General features: G+C 38.3%; 2 protein-coding genes across 6 annotated transcripts in view; both read left to right on the top strand.

The window, feature by feature from the left end:
- Nucleotides 1-22,890, top strand: part of LOC127438973 (rab GTPase-activating protein 1-like) — a 136,450-nt gene that overhangs the window by 49,318 nt on the left and 64,242 nt on the right. The window lies entirely within an intron of this gene.
- On the top strand, nucleotides 279-5,256 carry LOC127438984 (G-protein coupled receptor 52-like). The gene is made up of 2 exons (XM_051694954.1): nucleotides 279-1,488; nucleotides 1,619-5,256. Exon 2 carries the CDS (start codon nucleotides 2,030-2,032, stop codon nucleotides 3,140-3,142), a length of 1,113 nt encoding a protein of 370 aa, XP_051550914.1. The 5' UTR covers nucleotides 279-1,488; nucleotides 1,619-2,029; the 3' UTR covers nucleotides 3,143-5,256.

Genomic DNA, 22,890 nt, shown 5'->3' with positions numbered 1-22,890 from the left:
GCACCATGTCAGTTGCTGCTGTGAGGGATGGTCCTGGCTTACTGAAATGCCTGGCAACTGTAACTAAGGGGCAGGCATTGCTTGGTTTGGTTATTGGTCTGTGTAAGTGACTTGAAGGAGGGATAATAAAACAAGGAGAGCCACTTAGCTGTAGGAGACAAGAGGGAGAGATGGAAATCTTTGATTATTTTTGAATGTGGCAACATCTTCAGGGTGTGCAGCAAGAGGAGGATAATAAGAAATGAGGGAGACCCTTGGAAAGATTGGAGAGAGAGAGAGAGAAAGAGAGCAGTGTTCTGGGAGGAGTTGTGTGAGAAAGAGGACATCAGGTGCCGCCAAAAGGGGAGGGAGGAGATTTAGAGGGAGAGAGCGAGAGCAGCAGAGAGAGAGAAAGAGGAAAGGAAGGAGGGAGCGAATATGATCGAGAGGCAGAGTTGAAGAGAGAGAGACTGTGAAGTGGAGAGAAAACTGCGAGCTACTCAAAGCATCTCTGTGCACCAGTGGTGAGGAACTGCTCCTCGGCTCATCTCCACTTGCCACACGGCTCCAAGCTTTTCTTTTACTGCTTTTGATTGGAGTAGATTAGCTCCCTGTCTTACCCATTATACTTGTGCAAATCTTGAATTCTGTTTTTGAATTCTTATTTTAAAAGTGTGCTTTGCACTCGGCACCCTAAACAGGAACTGCTTTGGCTTACAGGTCGGACTTGTGACAAAGACAGGTACATGGATCTTCAACTTTTTTACAGACAGAGAGAGTATCTCACAGTTTCGCCATGTGTTGTTCACAAGAGGAGACTTGTTTGCAATGAGCCATAAGGAAGTTTGCTAATGAAGAGACAACCAGAACTACCTCAACAGAAGAGACATTGAAAGAAGCTTGGCGTGTACAACCATATCACATATCACATCATATCAGTTGCAGAGACTGGCACGCTGTGTGATGAGTGGATATACAAAGCGTTCACCCATGGCTGTAAACAGGATGCCCAGATCATGCTGTTCATTTTATTTGTTTTAAGACCATCTGAGGAGACTTTCACACACGCAGCTATATACCTCATTCGGCAACACTAGTACCTTCGTTACCTTTTTTACATGACCTGCTTTTTCCTCTATCCGACACGCATGGAGAAATTTCATGAAAAGTAAATGGATTGGGAGCAAAGCAGACCAAAGCCGTCACTATGGCCCCCCAGAACATGGTCTTGAAATTTTGATTAGTTCCGTTTTGCCTCACTCAGACACCCGCAGGCTCTGCGCAACGATAGCTCTGACAACTCTCATATGCTGCCCTGTGTGTGATTAGAGTGTTTGTGTTTTGATTTGGACCATAAAAACCCAAAGAGGGTTGAGGCCAAGAGGTCAATCTTTCCAAAAAGCTAGATTTAGAAACATGGCGTGTGTGATTGTGCGATGATAAGCAAAAATAAATGGAACTTGGACACTTTTGCAACTCTTGAAATTAGGATTTTGTGGCACTCAGCAGGTATGACCCAAGAACTTTATGATAACGGTTATGTAACCTTTGTTGTTTCTTGTAACTGATTTTGTCTTATTCAAGTTTTATTGTTACACTTAACTCTTCTTGTATTCTGTTTGTTTAATTCGTCAAGTAGATCATCGATTCCTCATTCCATAACCCCTTCTCGAATCCTTGTGAGGACAGTTTAAGGAATTAGTAGACTTCACAGTGGATACTGAATTATCAGTCCAAACCTTTTCCAGCAGTGCTAGTTTTGCTTACAGAGGAAATATCTCTGCCTGACAATTGCGGAACTGCTTCCAAGCATGACTGATTTCAGAGGAGAGCTGGGTGCCCTTTTTTTCTCTCCTTATGTACTGTATTGATTTTTGCCAATGCTCATTTCACTGAGATTCAGCCATGTGAAAGACAGAGGGAAAGGAAAATAGAAAGAAGATTGAGTTCTGTTGGAAGAGATTACTGAGAGGGCACAAACAGGCTCACAGGCCATCTGCACTGCGTTTAGAACAGCAGAACCTTATCCAAGTGGACAGGGTCCGAGACAATGAACTGGTCAGGGCTGATCGAACCGGTCCCCACTGCAAACGGCAGCCTTGGCAATTACTTCAGTAGGTCACTAAACCACTCCTGCCCCCTGGGCTGGGGACAGAACAAGGTCGTGGAGGCTTGTGTCTTGGAGACAGCTGTTATCGTATTACTGACGGTGCTTATTATTGCTGGGAATTTGACTGTGATCTTTGTGTTTCATTGTGCCCCGTTGTTACACCATTACACCACCAGCTACTTCATCCAGACTATGGCCTACGCTGATCTGTTGGTTGGGCTAAGCTGCCTAGTGCCCACCCTTTCGCTTCTCCATTATCCAGCTGGTGTCCAAGAGCCTCTCACCTGTCAGGTGTTCAGTTATGTCATCTCCGTTCTCAAGAGCGTTTCAATGGCCTGTCTGGCTTGCATTAGTGTGGACCGCTATTTGGCTATCACGAAGCCCCTATCCTACAACCAGTTGGTAACACCCTGCCGCCTTCGTTGCTGCATCATTCTTATATGGATCTACTCTTGCTTGGTGTTTCTACCTTCATTCTTTGGCTGGGGTAAGCCGGGGTACCATGGGGATATCTTCGAATGGTGTGCCCACTCTTGGCCCACGTCTGCGCTCTTCACTGGATTTGTGGTTTGCCTGCTGTACGCCCCTGCGGCCCTTGTGGTCTGTTTCACATACTTCCACATCTTCCGCATCTGCCAGCAGCATAACCGGGATATCAGTGAACGAAGGGCACGCTTCCCCAGCCAGGAGATGGAAACTGCCGAGGGGGGCCACCCCACATGTCACGGACCAGACCGACGTTACGCCATGGTGCTCTTTCGTATCACCAGTGTCTTCTACATGCTGTGGCTCCCCTACATTTTCTACTTTCTTCTCGAGAGCTCCCATGTGCTGGACAGCCCTGCACTCTCCTTTGTGACCACCTGGTTAGCAATTAGCAACAGCTTCTGTAACTGCGTCATTTACAGTCTGTCCAACAGTGTGTTCCGGCTGGGGATGCGCAGACTCTCGCAAACACTCTGCTCGTCCTGCTCTTTCAGCCCCTGCACTCATGATGACATGGACTTTGGCGAGCCAAAGCCAAGGAAGAGAGACAACTCTTGCTCCATCTGAAGATTTGCAGAGAATTGCAAGGATCAGTCTTAAGCTGCTAAATGTTGTTGCAAAGGCTTTTGGCCAAGATTTAACAAGCAACAATGTAATTATAACGTTGATTGAAACTTTGTAGTTTCTTAAACATAGATTGGCACGCCAAGCTTGATAACACCATTCACTTAAAAAAATATGATGGTAAAGCTGTCTAGTCATCATATTATTTACATTCCTTGGTCCTGTAAATACCATCAAATGGTGATTGGCCACAATCTGTTTTGACCACTTAGAGATATGCAGTTTTTAGAGAGCAAGTTTAGATAGCAGGTTTTGTTAGTAAAATATTTACAAGGCAAAGCCAGGGGGTAGTTTCAAAGCTCGTGTTTGTGATCGCTCTTTCCAAATATAGAGCACACCTTCTATTTTTAGTCATATTACCCTTGTTGCAGGATTGGTTATTTTGATGTTTGTTGAGTTAGTTTTGTGTCAGCTGTAACTGCAGCTGCTTTACAAAAGGATGAGGTGTTGAAGACCGTTTTGACTAGTGGTTTATTTTAATTGACTTGAGTCTTGAGCCTCCTTCTAGTGGCTCTTATGGCACAGTATGTCTTAAATTTAGGATTTAAATGCAGCTAAAACAAACATGTGGGACCTGTGAATTATGTCAAATGCGATGTAGCAAAGGGCAAAAGCAGTTGATCCAAGTATTTTTTTTTTTTTTTTTTTTTCAAATCTTGATTCTAGATCTGATATCTTTCTAGGTAATCTTGAAATATCACATGTGCACAAAATCAACAATGCCTGTAATAGTTGTGGACTGTTTTTTAGATCCCCAGTGGTGTAAAGCCTTAGCTGTTTGTAATTAGACCTTTATCCCTGCAGTGACCCTTTGAGAAACATGCAACACAGCATGTTTTATTTTTAAATGCATTTTTTTCCCAGATAAGCTAAAACTTAACTTGACGGTCACATTACTTTTTTTAGGCTGAGCTTTGTTTTTTCACTTTTCACTTTGTATATCTGTCCAAAACAGATTTATTTTTAAATATAATTTCTTTCGTACTGTTTTGCATCCATCTGACTTTGTTTCATTTACCTCTATTGCCATTTAATTAAAATGTTATTTAATTAAACATAATTTATTTTTATAGTTTTATTTTTTGAGGGATTAAAATAAGCGAATGAAGGATTCAATTGTTTTTCAAATTAAACTGCACATAGATTTTTAGAAAAAATAGCTTTTTAAAATTGGCATAGAAGCTGCAGAAAAAGTTGCATACTCCTTAGTTTTTTTTCCATAATTCTGTTCTGTGAGCCTTTATAATGGTTTATACTTACCTATTATGGTTTTAACATTTACTATTTATTTTCCAAAGCAAGACACTTTGAGGAATTATGTGTTCTGTACTTCATATCAAGTTGATTAACGTCTAGATTTTTCTGTTTCAAGTTTTCAGCCATGAGTAGAGGTTAGCTTTTTTTATTATCACACATCAATATGGAAGCCATTATTTTTTATAATGATACAGAGAATACAATATATGGTTGCTTCTATTGAAATTGTTATACTTGGGTATGTGTTGGGGCAGCGTTAAACTGGCTTTGAGTCAAGTATCGGTGGTTTAGTAAGCCTCCTGCCTGTTTCATTTTGCTCATGCCTGTAAACTTGATTTGCTGATGGATGTTACAGCCTTGTTCAATGACATGCTGAACTTCACAGCTCTAAAAAAAAAAAATAAAATAAATAAAAACGCAAAAAAAAAACAGTACAACTAAGCTAGTTGATGTGCATTAGATAAAGAAGAAATCTGAGAATAAAAAGATAATCAGAATAGACTCACTTTAAAATTAAATGGTGAAGGTGTTATTTTCTATTCTTAACAACTTAAAGTAAATTATTTATCTGTTTATTTATTTTTCAATGTCCAATTGATGAAACTGATGAAATGGCAGTATATTCCTGTATTCATTTTGCTTTTCAGCTGATGTTTCATGAGGGAAATCATGAAATGATCATGAAATGATTTCCCTCAATGATGTCTCTGTTCAATGATGGCACAGTCCATTGTGTAAGTTTCTTTCTCTTTATTAGGAAAGAAAACAAAAGAGAATAAAAATAAAATATATAATTCAGAGATTTTTTTCTGTTTTTGTGAGACACTTTGGTTTTGCTGATGCTACCAGTACAATAAAAGTGAACAGTGAATTCTGTTTTGTGACAACTGCATATTTTTGGTTGTAGTTAATCTGGTTTGCTCCTCAACAAATTAAATTTGTATCACTGGTCATAATTTTTATGTATTTTCAGCAATTGTAAGTTACAGATTAATGTGGTTACAATGGACTTTGGTCAGAGTACACACCAAATTTAATTTGACACAAAAGAAAAAAAAGGCTGTGAGGAATACAAGTATGTTCAATAGGTTGTACTGTTGTCTTCATATTGATTGTGATGAAATTAGACATAACCTAGGTCCATACAACCCATTGAACAGACTGTACTATCTACAACAGCAGAACAGCACAATACAATAACGTACTTGTATCAAAGTAAATATTTACACAAATGGGCAGTGAGAATTTAGCTTGATCCTACAACCCCATCTCAAAGCGATATTCGCTGCTGGTACGTTTAGTAGCCTTGTAATGTTTCTGGAAGGGTCCATAGAGGCTGGTCTGAGGTTGAGTTGCCCATGTCCTCTAAGGCTTCTGGGCAAACTGATCCCAGAGTAAAGTCTCTCCCCGGCCCCAGACTGCATACGCAGCAGGGCTGGCACTCGCCGGCTGGCTCTAAAAAGGTTACAGCTCCCCTCAGAAGGGAAATTATACATGTGCAGTTAGAGTGGGGGAAAATGAAGTGACCTTTTTGAAATCTAATGAGCACATCAAATGTTTCCATGATCATGGGAGGCTTTGGACCTTGGCACCAGCATGAATAAAATATGAGTTTTCTCAGCGGTCACTAACAGTACGTCTCATTCCGCCTGCTTACATTTGTTATGTGACCTTAAAATGAGTTGTGTGTACAGTACAACATCCTTCTAATATCTTTACCATAACTCAGCCCAAATACCTTTTCCTTTTTGATTTGAAGTGACAATTTCATATCTCTGAGTACTGGGCTGAGGTCTCATTGAAAAGCAGTGGCAGTCTGATGGTGGGAGATTTGAGAGCCTAGTGGACATTAATGGCCATGTGGAAAGATATTTGGCCAGCAAACTGCTCCGGGGCCCTGCCCTTTGCTGACATTGAAGGCAATGCATGCCTTGTCACAGACGCTGGCAAAAGAGGGCTTGTTGTTTGGCAAATATATCAGTTCAAGTTGTTTCCTAGCTCCATTTTTTGCCTCACACAAATAATTGAAATTCATTAATTAATCTAATTATTGTCAGCCTTATGCCTTTTTTTCATTGCTTGATTTCTATTTGATTAGATTGAACTAAATTTCAATTAATTTTGTTTATTAAGGCTTCTGACCACACTTTCTTCACTTTTAGTCTAGTGGCAATGGTTTTATTGAAAGACTATATTAAAACTTTGGGCAAAACCAATACCAAATAATTATTTTGTTATGGCCGATAACCGATAAAATAGCCGGTATTATAAGTCTATTATAGTTTTGAAAAAGACAAAAATAAAATAAAATATAATAATAATAAATAAATAAATACTGTTTGCACTTATTGAAACATTGTTAAACATAGCTGAAAGTATTATTAATGGATTGTTTAGTACTTTTGAAACCTGTTAGAGAACAATGGTGTTCTTTTTTTAACTGAAAAATGAAGGTCTGATATTATCTGCTTCCAATTTTGGCCTAATCATACAGATAAATAACAACAAAAAAAACTGTTGGGCTATACAAATATGGTTGTGCATTCCTAAAGGAGGCAATGCAAGAAATATTTTGGGTGTTGGTTGGTTTTTCAGGTTTCAGGGTCCTTTTGCATTTGTATCATTATTGCTGCTCTCTGTTAGAGACTATTGCTGATGCAGCTTGTACACTTCTGTTGAAAAAAGGCTGAAAAAAGAAAGCCTAATGTCAGCGAGATGCTGGCGCAGGTTGCGCTGAGGATAACTCAACGTTTGTGCCGGTGGTGTATTTTTAGACTACACACTGGTCATACCTTTGTCATGCCTCTGACCTTTTTTTATTGCATTTGCTAAAAGCAAAACGGATAATTTTATGTTCTCCTCATGTAGTGTACTCTCAGTTCAGAGTGCACAATGTACAAAATATACAGGTGCATCTCAATAAATTAGAATGTCGTGGAAAAGTTCATTTATTTCAGTAATTCAACTCAAATTGTGAAACTCGTGTATTAAATAAATTCAATGCACACAGACTGAAGTAGTTTAAGTCTTTGGTTCTTTTAATTGTGATGATTTTGGCACACATTTAACAAAAACCCACCAATTCACTATCTCAACAAATTAGAATATAGTGACATGCCAGTCAGCTAATCAACTCAAAACACCTGCAAAGGTTTCCTGAGCCTTCAAAATGGTCTCTCAGTTTGGTTCACTAGGCTACACAATCATGGGGAAGACTGCTGATCTGACAGTTGTCCAGAGAACAATCATTGACACCCTTCACAAGGAGGGTAAGCCACAAACATTCATTGCCAAAGAAGCTGGCTGTTCACAGAGTGCTGTATCCAAGCATGTTAACAGAAAGTTGAGTGGAAGGAAAAGTGTGGATGAAAAAGATGCACAACCAACTGAGAGAACCGCAGCCTTATGATTGTCAAGCAAAATCGATTCAAGAATTTGGGTGAACTTCACAAGGAATGGACTGAGGCTGGGGTCAAGGCATCAAGAGCCACCACACACAGACATGTCAAGGAATTTGGGTACAGTTGTCGTATTCCTCTTGTTAAGCCACTCCTGAACCACAGACAACGTCAGAGGCGTCTTACCTGGGCTAAGGAGAAGAAGAACTGGACTGTTGCCCAGTGGTCCAAAGTCCTCTTTTCAGATGAGAGCAAGTTTTCATTTGGAAACCAAGGTCCTAGAGTCTGGAGGAAGGGTGGAGAAGCTCATAGCCCAAATTGCTTGAAGTCCAGTGTTAAGTGTCCACAGTCTGTGATGATTTGGGGTGCAATGTCATCTGCTGGTGTTGGTCCATTGTGTTTTTTGAAAACCAAAGTCACTGCACCCATTTACCAAGAAATTTTGGAGCACTTCATGCTTCCTTCTGCTGACCAGCTTTTTAAAGATGCTGCTTTCATTTTCCAGCAGGATTTGGCACCTGCCCACACTGCCAAAAGCACCAAAAGTTGGTTAAATGACCATGGTGTTGGTGTGCTTGACTGGCCAGCAAACTCACCAGACCTGAGCCCCATAGAGAATCTATGGGGTATTGTCAAGAGGAAAATGAAAAACAAGAGACCAAAAAATGCAGATGAGCTGAAGGCCACTGTCAAAGAAACCTGGGCTTCCATACCACCTCAGCAGTGCCACAAACTGATCACCTCCATGCCACGCCGAATTGAGGCAGTAATTAAAGCAAAAGGAGCTCCTACCAAGTATTGAGTACATATACAGTAAATGAACATACTTTCCAGAAGGCCAACAATTCACTAAAAATGTTTTTTTTATTGGTCTTATGATGTATTCTAATTTTTTGAGATAGTGAATTGGTGGGTTTTTGTTAAATGTGTGCCAAAATCATCACAATTAAAAGAACCAAAGACTTAAACTACTTCAGTCTGTGTGCATTGAATTTATTTAATACACGAGTTTCACAATTTGAGTTGAATTACTGAAATAAATGAACTTTTCCACGACATTCTAATTTATTGAGATGCACCTGTATGTTTACATGTATCACTGACTTTGTGAAGTGTAAACTCTAACTTAAAGGAATAATCACCCAAAAATGAAAATTTTGTCAATTACTCACCCCCATGTAAGAAGCCCCTAAGAGAACAGGGCATGATTTTTTTTTTCTGAGATAGTTTTGCGGGGCCCTCGAAATACGTTTTGCGTGCTCTTGCAATAAATGTGACCATGGTTTTCTATGGTTGCTATATTTTAACCTTGATAATCGTAATAAAACCATAGTAATACTACAGAAAAATGAAAACTATGGTAATAAAAAACATAATGTTGTGGTTATTATGGTTTTACTATACAAATACCATAGTTTAACAATGGTTTTACTATAGTAACATTGTAGACTGTAGGTTTTGGCGGAAGTCATTTTTCATTTTTTCACTTTCTAGTTTTATATTCTCTCTTTCAATATTTCCATTTACAGTCCTATTCACAACTCATAAGAAAAAACTAAATATAAATATTTTTTTAAAAATTAATTATTGAAATCAAACTTAAATTTAGCAGTTGCTTTAACTGCTTTATTTCTACGTGACACATACATTTATGCCAACATTTATACATAAATACATAATACAACCCATTCTTTCATACTTTTTAAACACCTCAATTTTAAACATTCTCTTAATTGTTTTACACAATTTTAATATTTTTTTTTTTTATCCTAAATACCATTGTATTTGTAGTAAAACCATAATAATCACAAAATTATGATTTTTGTTACCATAGGTTTCATTTGTCTGTATTATTGCTATGATTTTACTGTGATTATCAAGGTTAAAATATGGGTACTGTAGTAAAATCATGGTAAATTTATTGCGGAAAATGCAAAACTATTGCAAGGCCACACAAAACTATTTCAAGAGAATGCAAAACTATTGCAAGGACACGCAAAACTATTTCAGAAAAAAAACAAACAATCCTGCCCTTCCTCTTAGGGGCTCTGTACCCAAATGCAGTTACACATAAGGGAAAAAAAAAATGTAATGAATATTCCAGTCTGTATTTCCAATACAGTGGCAGATGATAGGGACTTTAAAGTTTTAAAAAGGACCCAAGTAACCCAAGACAATGAATAACTTTAGTATCGTGTAGGGTTGCCATTTGAATTTGAATGTAAAAACTAGTTGAGAGCCACTGTACTAAACAGAATCTCACACAGATTTTCTGTTGCATGTTACGTCTGTTGCATTTGCCTGTAGGAATGAACAACTACTTGATTTTTCCATGTTGATTCTTTTCTTTAAGACATTTGTTCACCCTGCCAGGCTTTAATCCATATTCATGGACACAAGCAAGTGGAGCTTACAGTCCAAGCCTTTGAATATTTATGGAAATCCGCCATGTGCCGTATTATGAATTCTTTTTAATATTAATCTGTGCCGCAACACAGCTTCAAGAGATGTTCTCCCCCATCAAAAGGCTCTCAGAGTTGCACAACGATGAGCAGGAGGAACACCTGCCCCTCTCCGAGTGAGGCAAGGTGCTGCTCGCTAATCAAAGACGAAGCACTCATGCTTCTCATCAGATGCAATGCTAATCACCCTTGTCTCTGCACCTAATGGCTGTTCATTACAGCAGCTCTCTCTTCATGCTCTCTTTAGTGGGATACCGGTTCTTCTGGTATAAAGTGAGAGTTTAAAAGAATGCCAAACCCACCTAGCCACTCCCGATGTCATGTGCTCCAATGGTGGTGGAGCCTAGTTATTAACTTTGCTATTGACTTTAATCAAGGTTGTACCAAGCAGGTTTTTATAAAATATTGCATTTTCATTATTATAATTTTTTTCCCCCAATTTGTCATTCCAATTTAGATTTAGTTTGTTTTCACTCAATGGGCCTCATTCACGTACATGCCAACAGGAGAATTTCCACCACCATTAACCTTATCTGGTTCAGTTGAGTGCATTGCCAGCATCATTGGTGAAACTTCTCAGGTAAATCATGATGGTAACCCTGAAATACTTCCCTTCTAACTGAAAAAAATCTGAATAGAATGCCTGGAGATGTCTTTGACCAAAAAGCTGAAAGCTAATAATATTTGCAAGCTATATGACGTGGGTCTTTTTCTATTTTTTTCCATTGTATTGTGTAAGCACCTGACAGTGACGTGTTTATAGGTTTAACAACATTAGCACTACGGATTCAACTGAATGCTGTTTTTCAATGACTGCACTGAATTATGAAACCTAAATTATTGAGCTCATATCAAATGAAGAAACTGTCCAACAAGTCATGATAGAGGGCATAATTGTTTTTAACACAAACTGCGTCTTTCCACAAACTTTTTACCCCATGCCAAGCACTTCTGTTGGAAAAACTATATAATACAGCCCGACTGTATGTTTAGAATTGTAACTCAACAAGGGCATTGTTAGGCACGACTTAGAGCGGAGTGGCTGCAGCCCATTTAATTATTACTTTATTTACAATATGGCACATCATCAAGTTCCGTATTGCTTTTATTAAAATGTTACTGTATAATCAAAATAACAAAGACACAAATTTTCAAAAAACACACAAACATTATCTTTTAAGGAATTTCATTAAATGCCTTCCTTCCACTAGAAGATATACGTAGTTGCTAACATGTAAACAAGGTTAATAGTTGTCCTCTATTGATACTGCACTGTAATATACACAGTAGTAAGCTGAATAGATGTTTTGCATCATAGCTGTTACTATATTGTGTCCTTAAATACTGCTGGGATGATGTATTATTGACCGATCAGCATCCTGGTCCAGAATTGTCCATTTTACAGTAGTATTAATTGAATCGTTTTAGTCTATCATACAGCTTGTGTCCCTATTGTATTTACAGTTGAAGTCAGAAGTTTACATACACTTAGGTTGAAGTCATTAAAACTCATTTTTTAACCACTCCACAGATTTCATATTAGCAAACTATAGTTTGTGCACAACACAAGTCATTTTTCCAACAATTGTTTACAGACAGATTGTTTCACTTTTAATTGCCTAAACCACAATTCCAGTGGGTCAGAAGTTTACATACGCTAAGATAACTGTGCCTTTAAGCAGCTTAGAAAATTCCAGAAAATTATGTCTAGCCTTTAGGCAATTAGCCAGTTAGCTTCTGATAGGCTAATTGGCTAATTAGAGTCAATTGGAGGTGTACCTGTGGATGTAAGGCCTGCCTATAAACTCAGTGCCTCTTTGCTTGACATCTTGAGAAAATCAAAAGAAATCAGCCAAGACTTCAGAAAAACATCATGGACCTCCACAAGTCTGGTTCATCCTTGGGAGCAATTTCCAAACACCTGAAGGTACAACGTTCATCTGTACAACAATACTATGCAAGCATAAACACCATAGGACCACGCAGCCATCATACCGCTCAGGAAGGAGAAGCATTCTGTCTCCTAGAGATGAATGTAGTTTGGTGAGAAAGGGCAAATCAATCCCAGAACAACAGCAAAGGACCTTGTGAAGATGCTGGAGGAAAAGGTAGACAATTATCTATATCCACAGTAAAATGAGTCCTATTTCGACATGACCTGAAAGGCTGCTCAGCAAGGAAGAAGCCACTGCTCTAAAACCGCCATAAAAAAGCCAGACTACAGTTTGCAAGTGCACATGGGGACAAAGATCGTACTTTTTAGAGAAATGTCCTCTGGTCTGATGAAACAAAAATTGAACTGTTTGGCCATAATGACCACTGTTATGTTTTGAGGAAAAAGGGTGAGGCTTGCAAGCCGAAGAACACCATCCCAACCGTGAAGCATGGGGGTGGCAGCATCATGTTGTGGGGGTGCTTTGCTGCAGGAGGGAATGGTGCACTTCACAAAATAGATGGCATCATGAGGAAGTAAAATTATGTGGATATATTGAAGCAACATCAAGACATCAGCCAGGAAGTTAAAGCTTGTTCGCAAATGGGTCTTCCAAATGGATAATGACCCCAAGCATACCTCCAAAGTTGTGGCAAAATGGCTTAAGGACAACAAAGTCAAGGTATTGGAGTGGCCATCACAAAGTCCTGACCTCAATCTGATAGAAAATTTGTGGGAAGAACTGTGTGTGTGAGCAAGGAGGCCTGCAAACCTGACTCAGTTACACAAGTTCTGTCTGGAGGAATGGGCCAAAATTCCAGCAACTTATTGTGAGAAGCTTGTGGAAGGCCACCCAAAACATTTGACCCAAGTTAAACAATTTAAATGCAATGCTACCAAATACTAACAAAGTGTATGTAAACTTCTGACCCACTGGGAATGTGATGAATGACATAAAAGCTGAAAAAAAATCATTCTCTCTACTATTATTCTGACATTGCACATTCTTAAAATAAAGTAATGATCCTAACTGACCTAAGACAGGGAATGTTTTCTATGATTAAATGTCAGGAATTGTGAAAAACTGATTTTAAATGTATTTGGCTGAGGTGTATGTACATTCTGACTGCAACTGTACCTAAGGAAAACCCTTCCCTTAGTTAACCCTACCTGAATTAATCTCTTCATTTGTAATGAAGGTGCTTAATGCTTTTTGATGTGTTATGCTACACGGCGCAAAGATCCGACTCTCAGCGGAAGAGTAGCGGTACAGTTGTGAGGTCTGTGGATTCTCCCACTCTGGCCTGATGCCTCCGACCCACTCATGAGCAGCTGAATGGCCTGCGGTCTGTTGACGGTAACACTCACTGACAGCTGTCCACTCCTCGCTATTAGGCTGGTCGCATGCCCATTGGAAGATACCACCATCTGTCCATTTGTACATGCTAAAGCTGAGGAATTTGGGGAAACTGAGGAGAAGCCCTTTCTTTAGGTCATGACAGGAGCCTTCAAAGCTGGGATTGTTTTCTGTCTCCTTCATTCTCTTATATGAAGTATGAAAAGTTCTCTAAAAAATTCAACACATTCATCACAGTATATCAGATCGAAAACCTGGTAAAGGTTACAGAATTGGGAAGAGAAGAAGTCTATTTTTGACCTTTTTTCTTTTGGGAGAGGACCAAATAATATACAGCATTTAGTGATGGGATGTTTATTAATTTTAGTGTTGTCACGATACCAAAAGTTCAGTTGTCGGAACCTAGAGAAATACTAGAGAAATGTTATTGTTTTTGATATCTATTTCAATACCACAGCAATAATATGCTAATATGGTAATGTACTGTTGAACACACTCCTGTTTTAGAAAGTTACATTTCAGTGTAAATAATAAATTAAAACAAATGCATGTGCCCTCAAAGTGTTCCTCAATGAAGTAGGAATTGCTTAAGTGTTTTTAAGTAGGACCCTACTGAAATCTGTTTTATTTTTTTCAAAATCCTTTTTTCCTTTATATTATAATTGTTTTTTCCAGAATTCCATGTTTTAAAGTGTAATTTCGTCATCAAAATGGCATGTAATCAAATTAATTCCTAAAACTTTTAACAAGGGAACAATCACTTTTCAGCATACAGTGCATCCGGAAGGTATTCACAGCGCTTCACTTTTTCCACATTTTGTTATGTAACAGCCTTATTCCAAAATGGATTAAATTCATTATTTTCCTCAAAATTCTACAAACAATACCCCATAATGACAACGTGAAAGAAGTTTGTTCGAAATCTTTGCAAATTTATTAAAAATAAAAAAGCGAAAAAAATCACATGTACATAAGTATTCACAACCTTTGCCATGACACTCAAAATTGAGCTCAGGTGCATCCTGTTTCCACTGATCATCCTTGAGATGTTTCTACAACTTGATTGGAGTCCACCTGTGGTAAATTCAGTTGATTGGACATGATTTGGAAAGGCACACACCTGTCTATATAAGGTCCCACAGTTAACAGTGCATGTCAGAGCACAAACCAAGCCATGAAGTCCAAGGAATTGTCTGTAGACCTCCGAGACAGGATTGTATCGAGGCACAGATCTGGGGAATGGTACAGAAAAATTCTGCAGCATTGAAGGTCCCAATGAGCACAGTGGCTTCCATCCGTAAATGAATGAAGTTTGGAACCACCAGGACTCTTCCTAGAGCTAGCCGCCTGGCCAAACTGAGCAGTCGGGGGATAAGGGCCTTAGTCAGGGAGGTGACCAAGAACCTGATGGTCACTCTGACAGAGCTCCAGCATTTCTCTGTGGAGAGAGGAGAACCTTCCAGAAGAACAACCATCTGCAGCACTCCACCAATCAGGCCTGTATGGTAGAGTGGCCAGATGGAAGCCACTCCTCAGTAAAAGGCAAATGACAGCCTGCCTGGAGTTTGCCAAAAGGCACCTGAAGGACTCTCAGACCATGAGAAACAACTATTGAACTCTTTGTCCTGAATGGCATGCGTCATGTCTGGAGGAAACCAGGCACTGCTCATCACCTGGCCAATACCATCCCTACAGTGAAGCATGGTGGTGGCAGCATCATCATGCTGTGGGATGTTTTTCAGTTGCAGGAACTGGGAGACTAGTCAGGATCGAGGGAAAGATGAATGCAGCAATGTACAGAGACATCCTTGATGAAAACCTGCTCCAGAGCACTCTGGACCTCAAACTGGGGTGAAGGTTCATCTTCCAACAGGACAAGGACCCTAAGCACACAGCCAAGATAGCAAAGGAGTGGCTCCGGGACAACTCTGTGAATGTCCTTGAGTGGCCCAACCAGAGCCCAGACTTGAACCCAATTGAACATCTCTGGAGAGATCTGAAAATGGCTGTGCACCGACGCTCCCCATCCAACCTGATGGAGCTTGAGAGGTCCTGCAAAGAAGAATGGGAGAAACTGCCCAAAAATAGGTGTGCCAAGCTTGTAGCATCATACACAAAAAGACTTGAGGCTGTAATTGGTGCCAAAGGTGCTTCAACAAAGTATTGAGCAAAGGCTGTGAATACTTATGTACATGTGATTTTTTTTTTCGTTTTTTATTTTTAATAAATTTGCAAAGATTTCAAACAAACTTCTTTCACATTGTTATTATGGGGTATTGTTTGTAGAATTTTGAGGAAAATAATGAATTTAATCCATTTTGGAATAAGGCTGTAACATAAAATGTGGAAAAAGTGAAGCGCTGTGAATACTTTCTGGATGCACTGTACTAATGCATTTTAACAAACTTTTATTCAGTACAATATCACTCTGACTTGTGTATGTTGCATTATTATTATTATTATTATTATTAATATTATTATGTATTAATCAATCGTGATTTATTATTATTACAGCGAATATTAAATTTGATTATACAGCTGTATTATATTTCTGTTGCAATTTCTTCAATTTAAGGCACCTAGCTTTTATTTTGACGTGTGGTTTTGAGGGAAGCTTTACTGCTTCTGATGGATAAACAGTTTGCTGCATGGCACATTGTGATCATTAAAGTGCAAATGCTGTGATTTAATTATATAAATATATGGTCTACATGTAATAACAGTGGATTAGTGCTCCGCTCTGTCATCTAATACAACATGAATGACTCTCACTGTCTGTGGAGTTTCCAGTGTATGAGCGGTCAGCTTCACACATTTAAAGCATGCAGCTCATACAGACTAAGACTGCAGCCTTTCGCAGTTTAATAATCACACTAGGACATATTAAGATTTTAATTTGATTAATTGTGCTTTTCATTGTAAAAGGAGTAACAGAGCACATGCTCAAAGAAGCGAATGAGCATTTGAAAGATGTGTGTCAGACAAACAGTGTGTGGGTATCGAATTGAGTCGGTGCTTGGTACTACCAATACTGCAGAAACACTGGTGTTCTCTATTTTAGTACCGACTTGGTACCGAAGTACCGGTTCTTTTGACAGCTAGGAATCAAATCCATGACCTTGGCATTGTAAGTACAACAAGCTACAAGAACCCACAATTTTTAAAACTAATAATAATAAGGTAACAATTTACAATATTCAGTAACATTAGATAACAACATTAGTTAACATGAATTAACAATAAACAGTAAGTTTATTGAATACATTTATATTTAGCTTGACTAATGTTAGTTTCAGCATATACTAATACATTTTTCAAATGAATAGTTGTCTGTTAACATTAATGCATTATGAATGAACACGAACTATGACCAGTTGCATTTTCATAAATTAACATTAACCTAGAAATGTTAATGCTGTAATAAAATATTGTTAATTGTTAGTTCATGATACCTAATGCGTTTACTTATGTTAACAATAATAATCATAAATGTTAACATATTTGTGATAACACCTTACAAGGTTCTATTTGTTAACATTAGTAAATGCATTAGGTGTCATGAACTAACAATAAATATTTATACAGAATTTACAGTATTAATCTTAATGTTTGTTTCTAAATATAATATTAGTTCATGTTATGTTTGTTAGTTCATAATGCATTAGCTAATGTTAACATACAAATTATGTATCAGTATAATGGATGTTACAATTAACATTAACCAAGATTAATACTGTAAGTGGTGTAAATGTGTTCGTTGTTAGTTCATACTAACTAATTTTGTTAACTTGTGTTAACAAAATGCTAACAAATGCAATCATATTGTGATGTGTCACCAAATTTGTTTAATCTAAAAAAGAACTTAAAACTGAGCTAAATGAATCTCAGACAGCATTCTTTTTATGTTACATTTTCGAATCTTCACATCTTCGCAAGTCATAAATCCCCTCTCAGAGGAAATTGTTTTTCACTGCATGTTTTTGATACAATGGAATTTGCAATTTAATTTTTAAAAAATCACTGCAAATGTTCATTTCTATCACACACACAAAATTTATAGCCACATTTATCTCCGCTTTGATATTTTATGATATGTTTTGGTCCTGGTGGATTTGGATGCAAGTTTGTATCCGTTCCCAGAACTCGCCATTTGTGTAAGTACAAAATACATATGCATAAATACACAGACAAATAAATATGTTTGTTTAAGACTGTCTATGTGTATAGGTTTAGCTCATTCCCACTGACTTGATGCCAGTGCCACTGTGGCTCCCTCAGGATCAGTCCCAGCTTTTCAGGCCCAGCAGCTCAAGCAGACCTGCCACCCCCAGCGTGCAGGCTCCAAACTTGGCATCTCTTCACACTTACTTCCCAATTTTCCCCTCCTTTCCGTCTTTGAGCCCATACCTCAGGTGAGGCCTCCTCCTGCTGGGATACTAAACCACATTCCTCCTCAAGGGATTTAGGATATCATGCTCCAAATGAAATACCAAAAGACATCCGCTCTGTCTCCAGCAGAGTTCTTGGAATATCATCAGGTTTCATTTGGCTGCACCAAAGTCCCCAGCCATAACACCAACATGGCCCAAGGTGGTTAAGCAGCCCTCCCCAGAGTCGCCAACACCGCCACCAGTGTAATTTACACCCCTTGAATATCCATGAACTGCCTTCTGCTCTGGGCTTGCCTTTGCCCTCTGAGGGTGATGAAGCCTTTTTTTATATATGAGATGTAGATTCAATAAACTGAAAATTAGTATTGGTCCCACAGAGCACTGAGATATGTTTGGTGCAACGTGATTACAAATTCGGGTCTAATTACTTTGTTAGTCCAAAAAATATCCTAAAAATTACATTTAAATTTTTTTAGATCAGATTAACCCCCCCGGTTACCGTTGTTTGCTCTGACAAACTTTGCAGCACTACCCATAGGAATGAATGGGAGATTGCACGGTTTTTGGCAAATTTATTCTCATAAATTATATGGATATTATTCTTACGTTGGCTGGAATGAGTGACATTGCAAAGCATTTTTATCAGATTGGTTTTTTTTTTAAGAAATTTTTAAATTGCACAGTGATGTGTTAAAAAAAATTTGGAGTCTGTGAATCAGAATCGATGCAAACGGTTATCACAGTCACCAAAAAATTAAAAAGCGTCATTTGAAATTGATTACTTGTGACAGTATTCTATGATATTGTGAACACTTTATGTACTATTCCCTCTATTATGTCAATCCAGAAATACATTAATATTACCTTGTTAGCTTTAATTTACCTCGGAGCAAATGTAGGTGTCCTTGCTGATGTTATACATGTTCATACGGGAATGAGGGCTGACAAATAGTTTAATAGTTTTTACACTAAAGATGGGGATTACTGGAGGGTGAATTTTAAAGAGAGACAGCCACAATGTGGCTGTCTCTCTTTAAAATTCATAGAAGTTAAAAAGATACAAAAAATTAACTGATGATAAATAATAAAGTTGATATGAAAAAAAAGGTTATTTTGTTGCAGTTCAAAACAAAAGAACTCACATTTTACTTGTACTATATATTATAGAACTTTACAAATTCATACTATTCATACGTGACCACATGGAAAAATAAAAAATTTTAACCTAAGGAACAAAACACCCCTTTTAAATTCTGTATTATAGTGGTATAATGGATAATGCTGCCAAGATCAGCAGAGAGTGCCGCTTACACACAGAGACTGGACTGAAGCACTGAACACAGATTATATTTTAAAATGCAACCTATCAAAGTTTAGTAATCACGCAAGGCCATATTGCCATTTTTCTTAATTCAATAAATCATTCAGCCTTAATGGAAACCATACCTGTGTCTCAGATGTCAAAGTCTGCTGGTTTTATAGGGTTTTGGATGGTTTCCCTCATCATGTAGCCTATAAGTAAGTGCCGGTTTCGCAACTGTCTTGTCCGTTTATGATGTTTTATCCGCATTGAGAAAATGTGAAAAGAATAAAATAACATGATCTTAGGAGTGCCAGCCCTTTTACATATTGAGGATATTATTATTTCTGGGTTGTGCATTTGAATTCACAGGGTTTTTAAAAAGTGTGTTACTAATTAATTATAAATTAACTATTGTTTTTCATATAGGCATTTTCATGCTTATAATCGATATGCCGATGGATTTAATTTGGTCAATAATTGGGCGTTAAATATCAGCAGACGATAGATTGGTTTATCCCTAATTACATTAAATGGATTACACTTATGTCTACAGTAATATATACATGGAACACATTTAAAGCATGAATTATTGGCATATGTACAGTTGAAGTCAGAAGTTTACATACACTTAGGTTGAAGTCATTAAAACTAATTTTTTAACCACTCCACAGATTTAATATTAGCAAACTATAGTTTTGGCAACTCCTTTAGGACATCTACTTTGTGCATGACACGAGTCATTTTTCCAACAATTGTTTACAGACAGATTGTTTCACTTTTAATTGACTAGATCACAATTCCAGTGGGTCAGAAGTTTACATACACTAAGTTAACTGTGTCTTTAAGCAGCTTGGAATATTCCAGAAAATGATGTCAAGCCTTTAGCCAGTTAGCTTCTGATAGCTAATTGGCAAATTGGAGTCAATTGGAGGTGTACCTGTGGATGGATTTTAAGGCCTACCTTCAAACTCAGTACCTCTTTGCTTGACACTATGGGAAAATCAAAAGAAATCAGCCAAGACCTCAGAAAACGAATTGTGGACCTCCACAAGTCTGGTTCATCCTTGGGAGCAATTTCCAAACACCTGAAGGTACCACGTTCATCTGTACAAACAATAGTACTCAAGTATAAATGCCATAGGACCGCTCCTAGAGATGAATGTAGTTTGGTGCGAAAAGTGCAAATCAATCCCAGAACGACAGCAAAGGACCTTGTGAAGATGCTGGAGGAAACAGGTAGACAATTATCTATATCCACAGTAAAACGAGTCCTATATTGACAAAACCTGAAAGGCTGCTCAGCAGCACTGCTCCAAAGCCACCATAAAATAAAGCCAGACTACAGTTTGCAAGTACACATGGGGACAAAGATCTTACTTTTTGGAGAAATGTCCTCTGGTCTGATGACACAAAAATTTTACTGTTTGGCCATAATGACCATGTTATGTTTGGAGGAAAAAGGGTGAGGCTTGCAAGCCGAAGAACACCATCCCAACCGTGAAGCATGGGGGTGGCAGCATCATGTTGTGGGGGTACTTTGCTGCAGGAGGGACTGGTGCACTTCACAAAATCGATGGCAACATGAGGAAGGAAAATTCTGTGGATCTATTGAAGCAACATCTCAAGACATCAGCCAGGAAATCTCGGTCAAAAATGGGTCTTACAAATGGACAGTGACTCCAAGCATACCTCCAAAGTTGTGGCAAAATGTCTTAATGACAGCTAAGTCAAGGTATTGGAGTGGCCATCACAAAGCCCTGACCCCTGGCCTACAATCCTGACTCAGTTACACCAGTTCTGTTTGGAGGAATGGGCCAAAATTCCAGCAACTTATTGTGAGAAGCTTGTGAAGGCAACCCAAAATGTTTGACCCAAGTTAAACAATTTAAAGGCAGTGCTACCAAATACTAACAAAGTGTATGTAAAATTCTGACCCACTGGGAATGTGATGAAATAAAAGCTGAAATACAGAATTCTCTCTACTATTATTCTGACATTTCACATTCTTAAAAATAAAGCAGTGATCCTAACTGACCTAATACAGGGAATGTTTCCTACGATTAAATGTCAGGAATTGTGAGAAACTGAGTTTAAATGTATTTGGCTAAGGTGTATGTAAACTTCTGACTTCAACTGTACATCTATTTGGGACTAAAAATGAGAAGGAAATAAAACATTTATAATTTGTTGAGAAAAAAAATCTCTGAGTAGAGGTGTCATTTAAAGTATAACTTAAAAATAAAGTAATTGGTAATGGGACTTTTTTCATGAAGTAATGACTAAAATAATCTAAAATATTAGACAAGTAGTTAGTAATCTGTAGTGGATTACTTTGAGTAAATTTGTATATCTGGTGCCACAGTGGAGGCAGGAGTATTCTAGATGTTCATGTTAACACTAAAGGGCAAAGAAGAAAGGGAGGTGGAATTGGAGGGTAACAGAAGAGCGTCTATTTTAGGCAAGGAGATTTTGACCAGCGCACCATACCACTTGTATGTGCAAAGTCGCAAACGTAGTGTTTTTGTAATGAACATTAAAATTGGATTGTGCAAGTAGAATTCAGGCGCTTGAATATCAAAAGTCTTCTTCTGTGCCATTCTATTTTTGCTATATTTGAATATTAATAATTACAGGTTGCAAATTCTTCAAATAATTGGGAATGTGGAGGGGAGAACACAGTTGTCTTATATTGTCATGGAAATCACAAGGAAATCCACTGCTCTGATGTTTCACTTTTGATCATTGGAAACGAATTAAAGGCATTGACTTTCAGAAGCTGTAAGGACAGTGGGGACAGTGTGTCAGCATGCCCGTTGGCATCCCTTTGCACATCATCTTAGACTTTTCTAATTGTTTTCCAGGAATAAAAGCCACCAAGGGATCAAAATGGCTTCTGGGTGAATCTCACGTAGTGTAGGTGTCAGGTCATTTTTTAGCCCCAAAATCAAAGAAAAATACAAACTAAGAGATTTTGCATGAATAAAATAGTATATTATGACGCTTAATATTTTATTTTATTAGTAGTACATTATTTCAGGACAGTTAAGCTAATTTTACCCCCCAATTCTTATAACCATTATGTGAAATACAATTTCATTCTCATGACTATAACATAAAAAATGTAAATATAATTTTAAAGTATTTATGCATCATGCAGGGCAAATAATTGATTGTGACAATAATTTAACATCGGGTTGTATGCGTTCATATGCGGTTTCGTCAGATATCATCTTGTGAGTTATTGAATACATCTTTAGAGCATGCACCACCAGTGTGTCTCGTGGCGCGGTTACTCACCTCAATCCAGGTGGCGGAGGACAAGTCTCAGTTGCCTCCACTTCTGAGACAGTCAGTCTGCGCATCTTATCACGTGGCTCTCTGTGCATGACACCGTGGAGACTCTCAGCATGTGGAGGCTCAAGCTACCCTCCGCGATCCACGCACAACTTACCATGTGCCCCATTGAGAGCGAGAACCACTTAATCACGACCACAAAGAGGTTACCCCATGTGACTCTACCCTCCCTAGCAACCGGGCCAATTTGGTTGCTTAGGAGACCTGGCTGGAGTCACTCGCGACTCCAGGGGTGG

This window comes from Myxocyprinus asiaticus, chromosome 50, assembly GCF_019703515.2.
Source record: "Myxocyprinus asiaticus isolate MX2 ecotype Aquarium Trade chromosome 50, UBuf_Myxa_2, whole genome shotgun sequence".
NCBI classification, from domain to species: Eukaryota; Metazoa; Chordata; class Actinopteri; order Cypriniformes; family Catostomidae; genus Myxocyprinus; species Myxocyprinus asiaticus.
This window is presented reverse-complemented; position numbering and strand designations above follow the sequence as displayed.

Coding starts and splice junctions, on each gene's coding strand:
- LOC127438984 (XM_051694954.1), top strand. CDS start 2,030: ATGAACTGGTCAGGGCTGATCGAACCGGTCCCCACTGCAAACGGCAGC.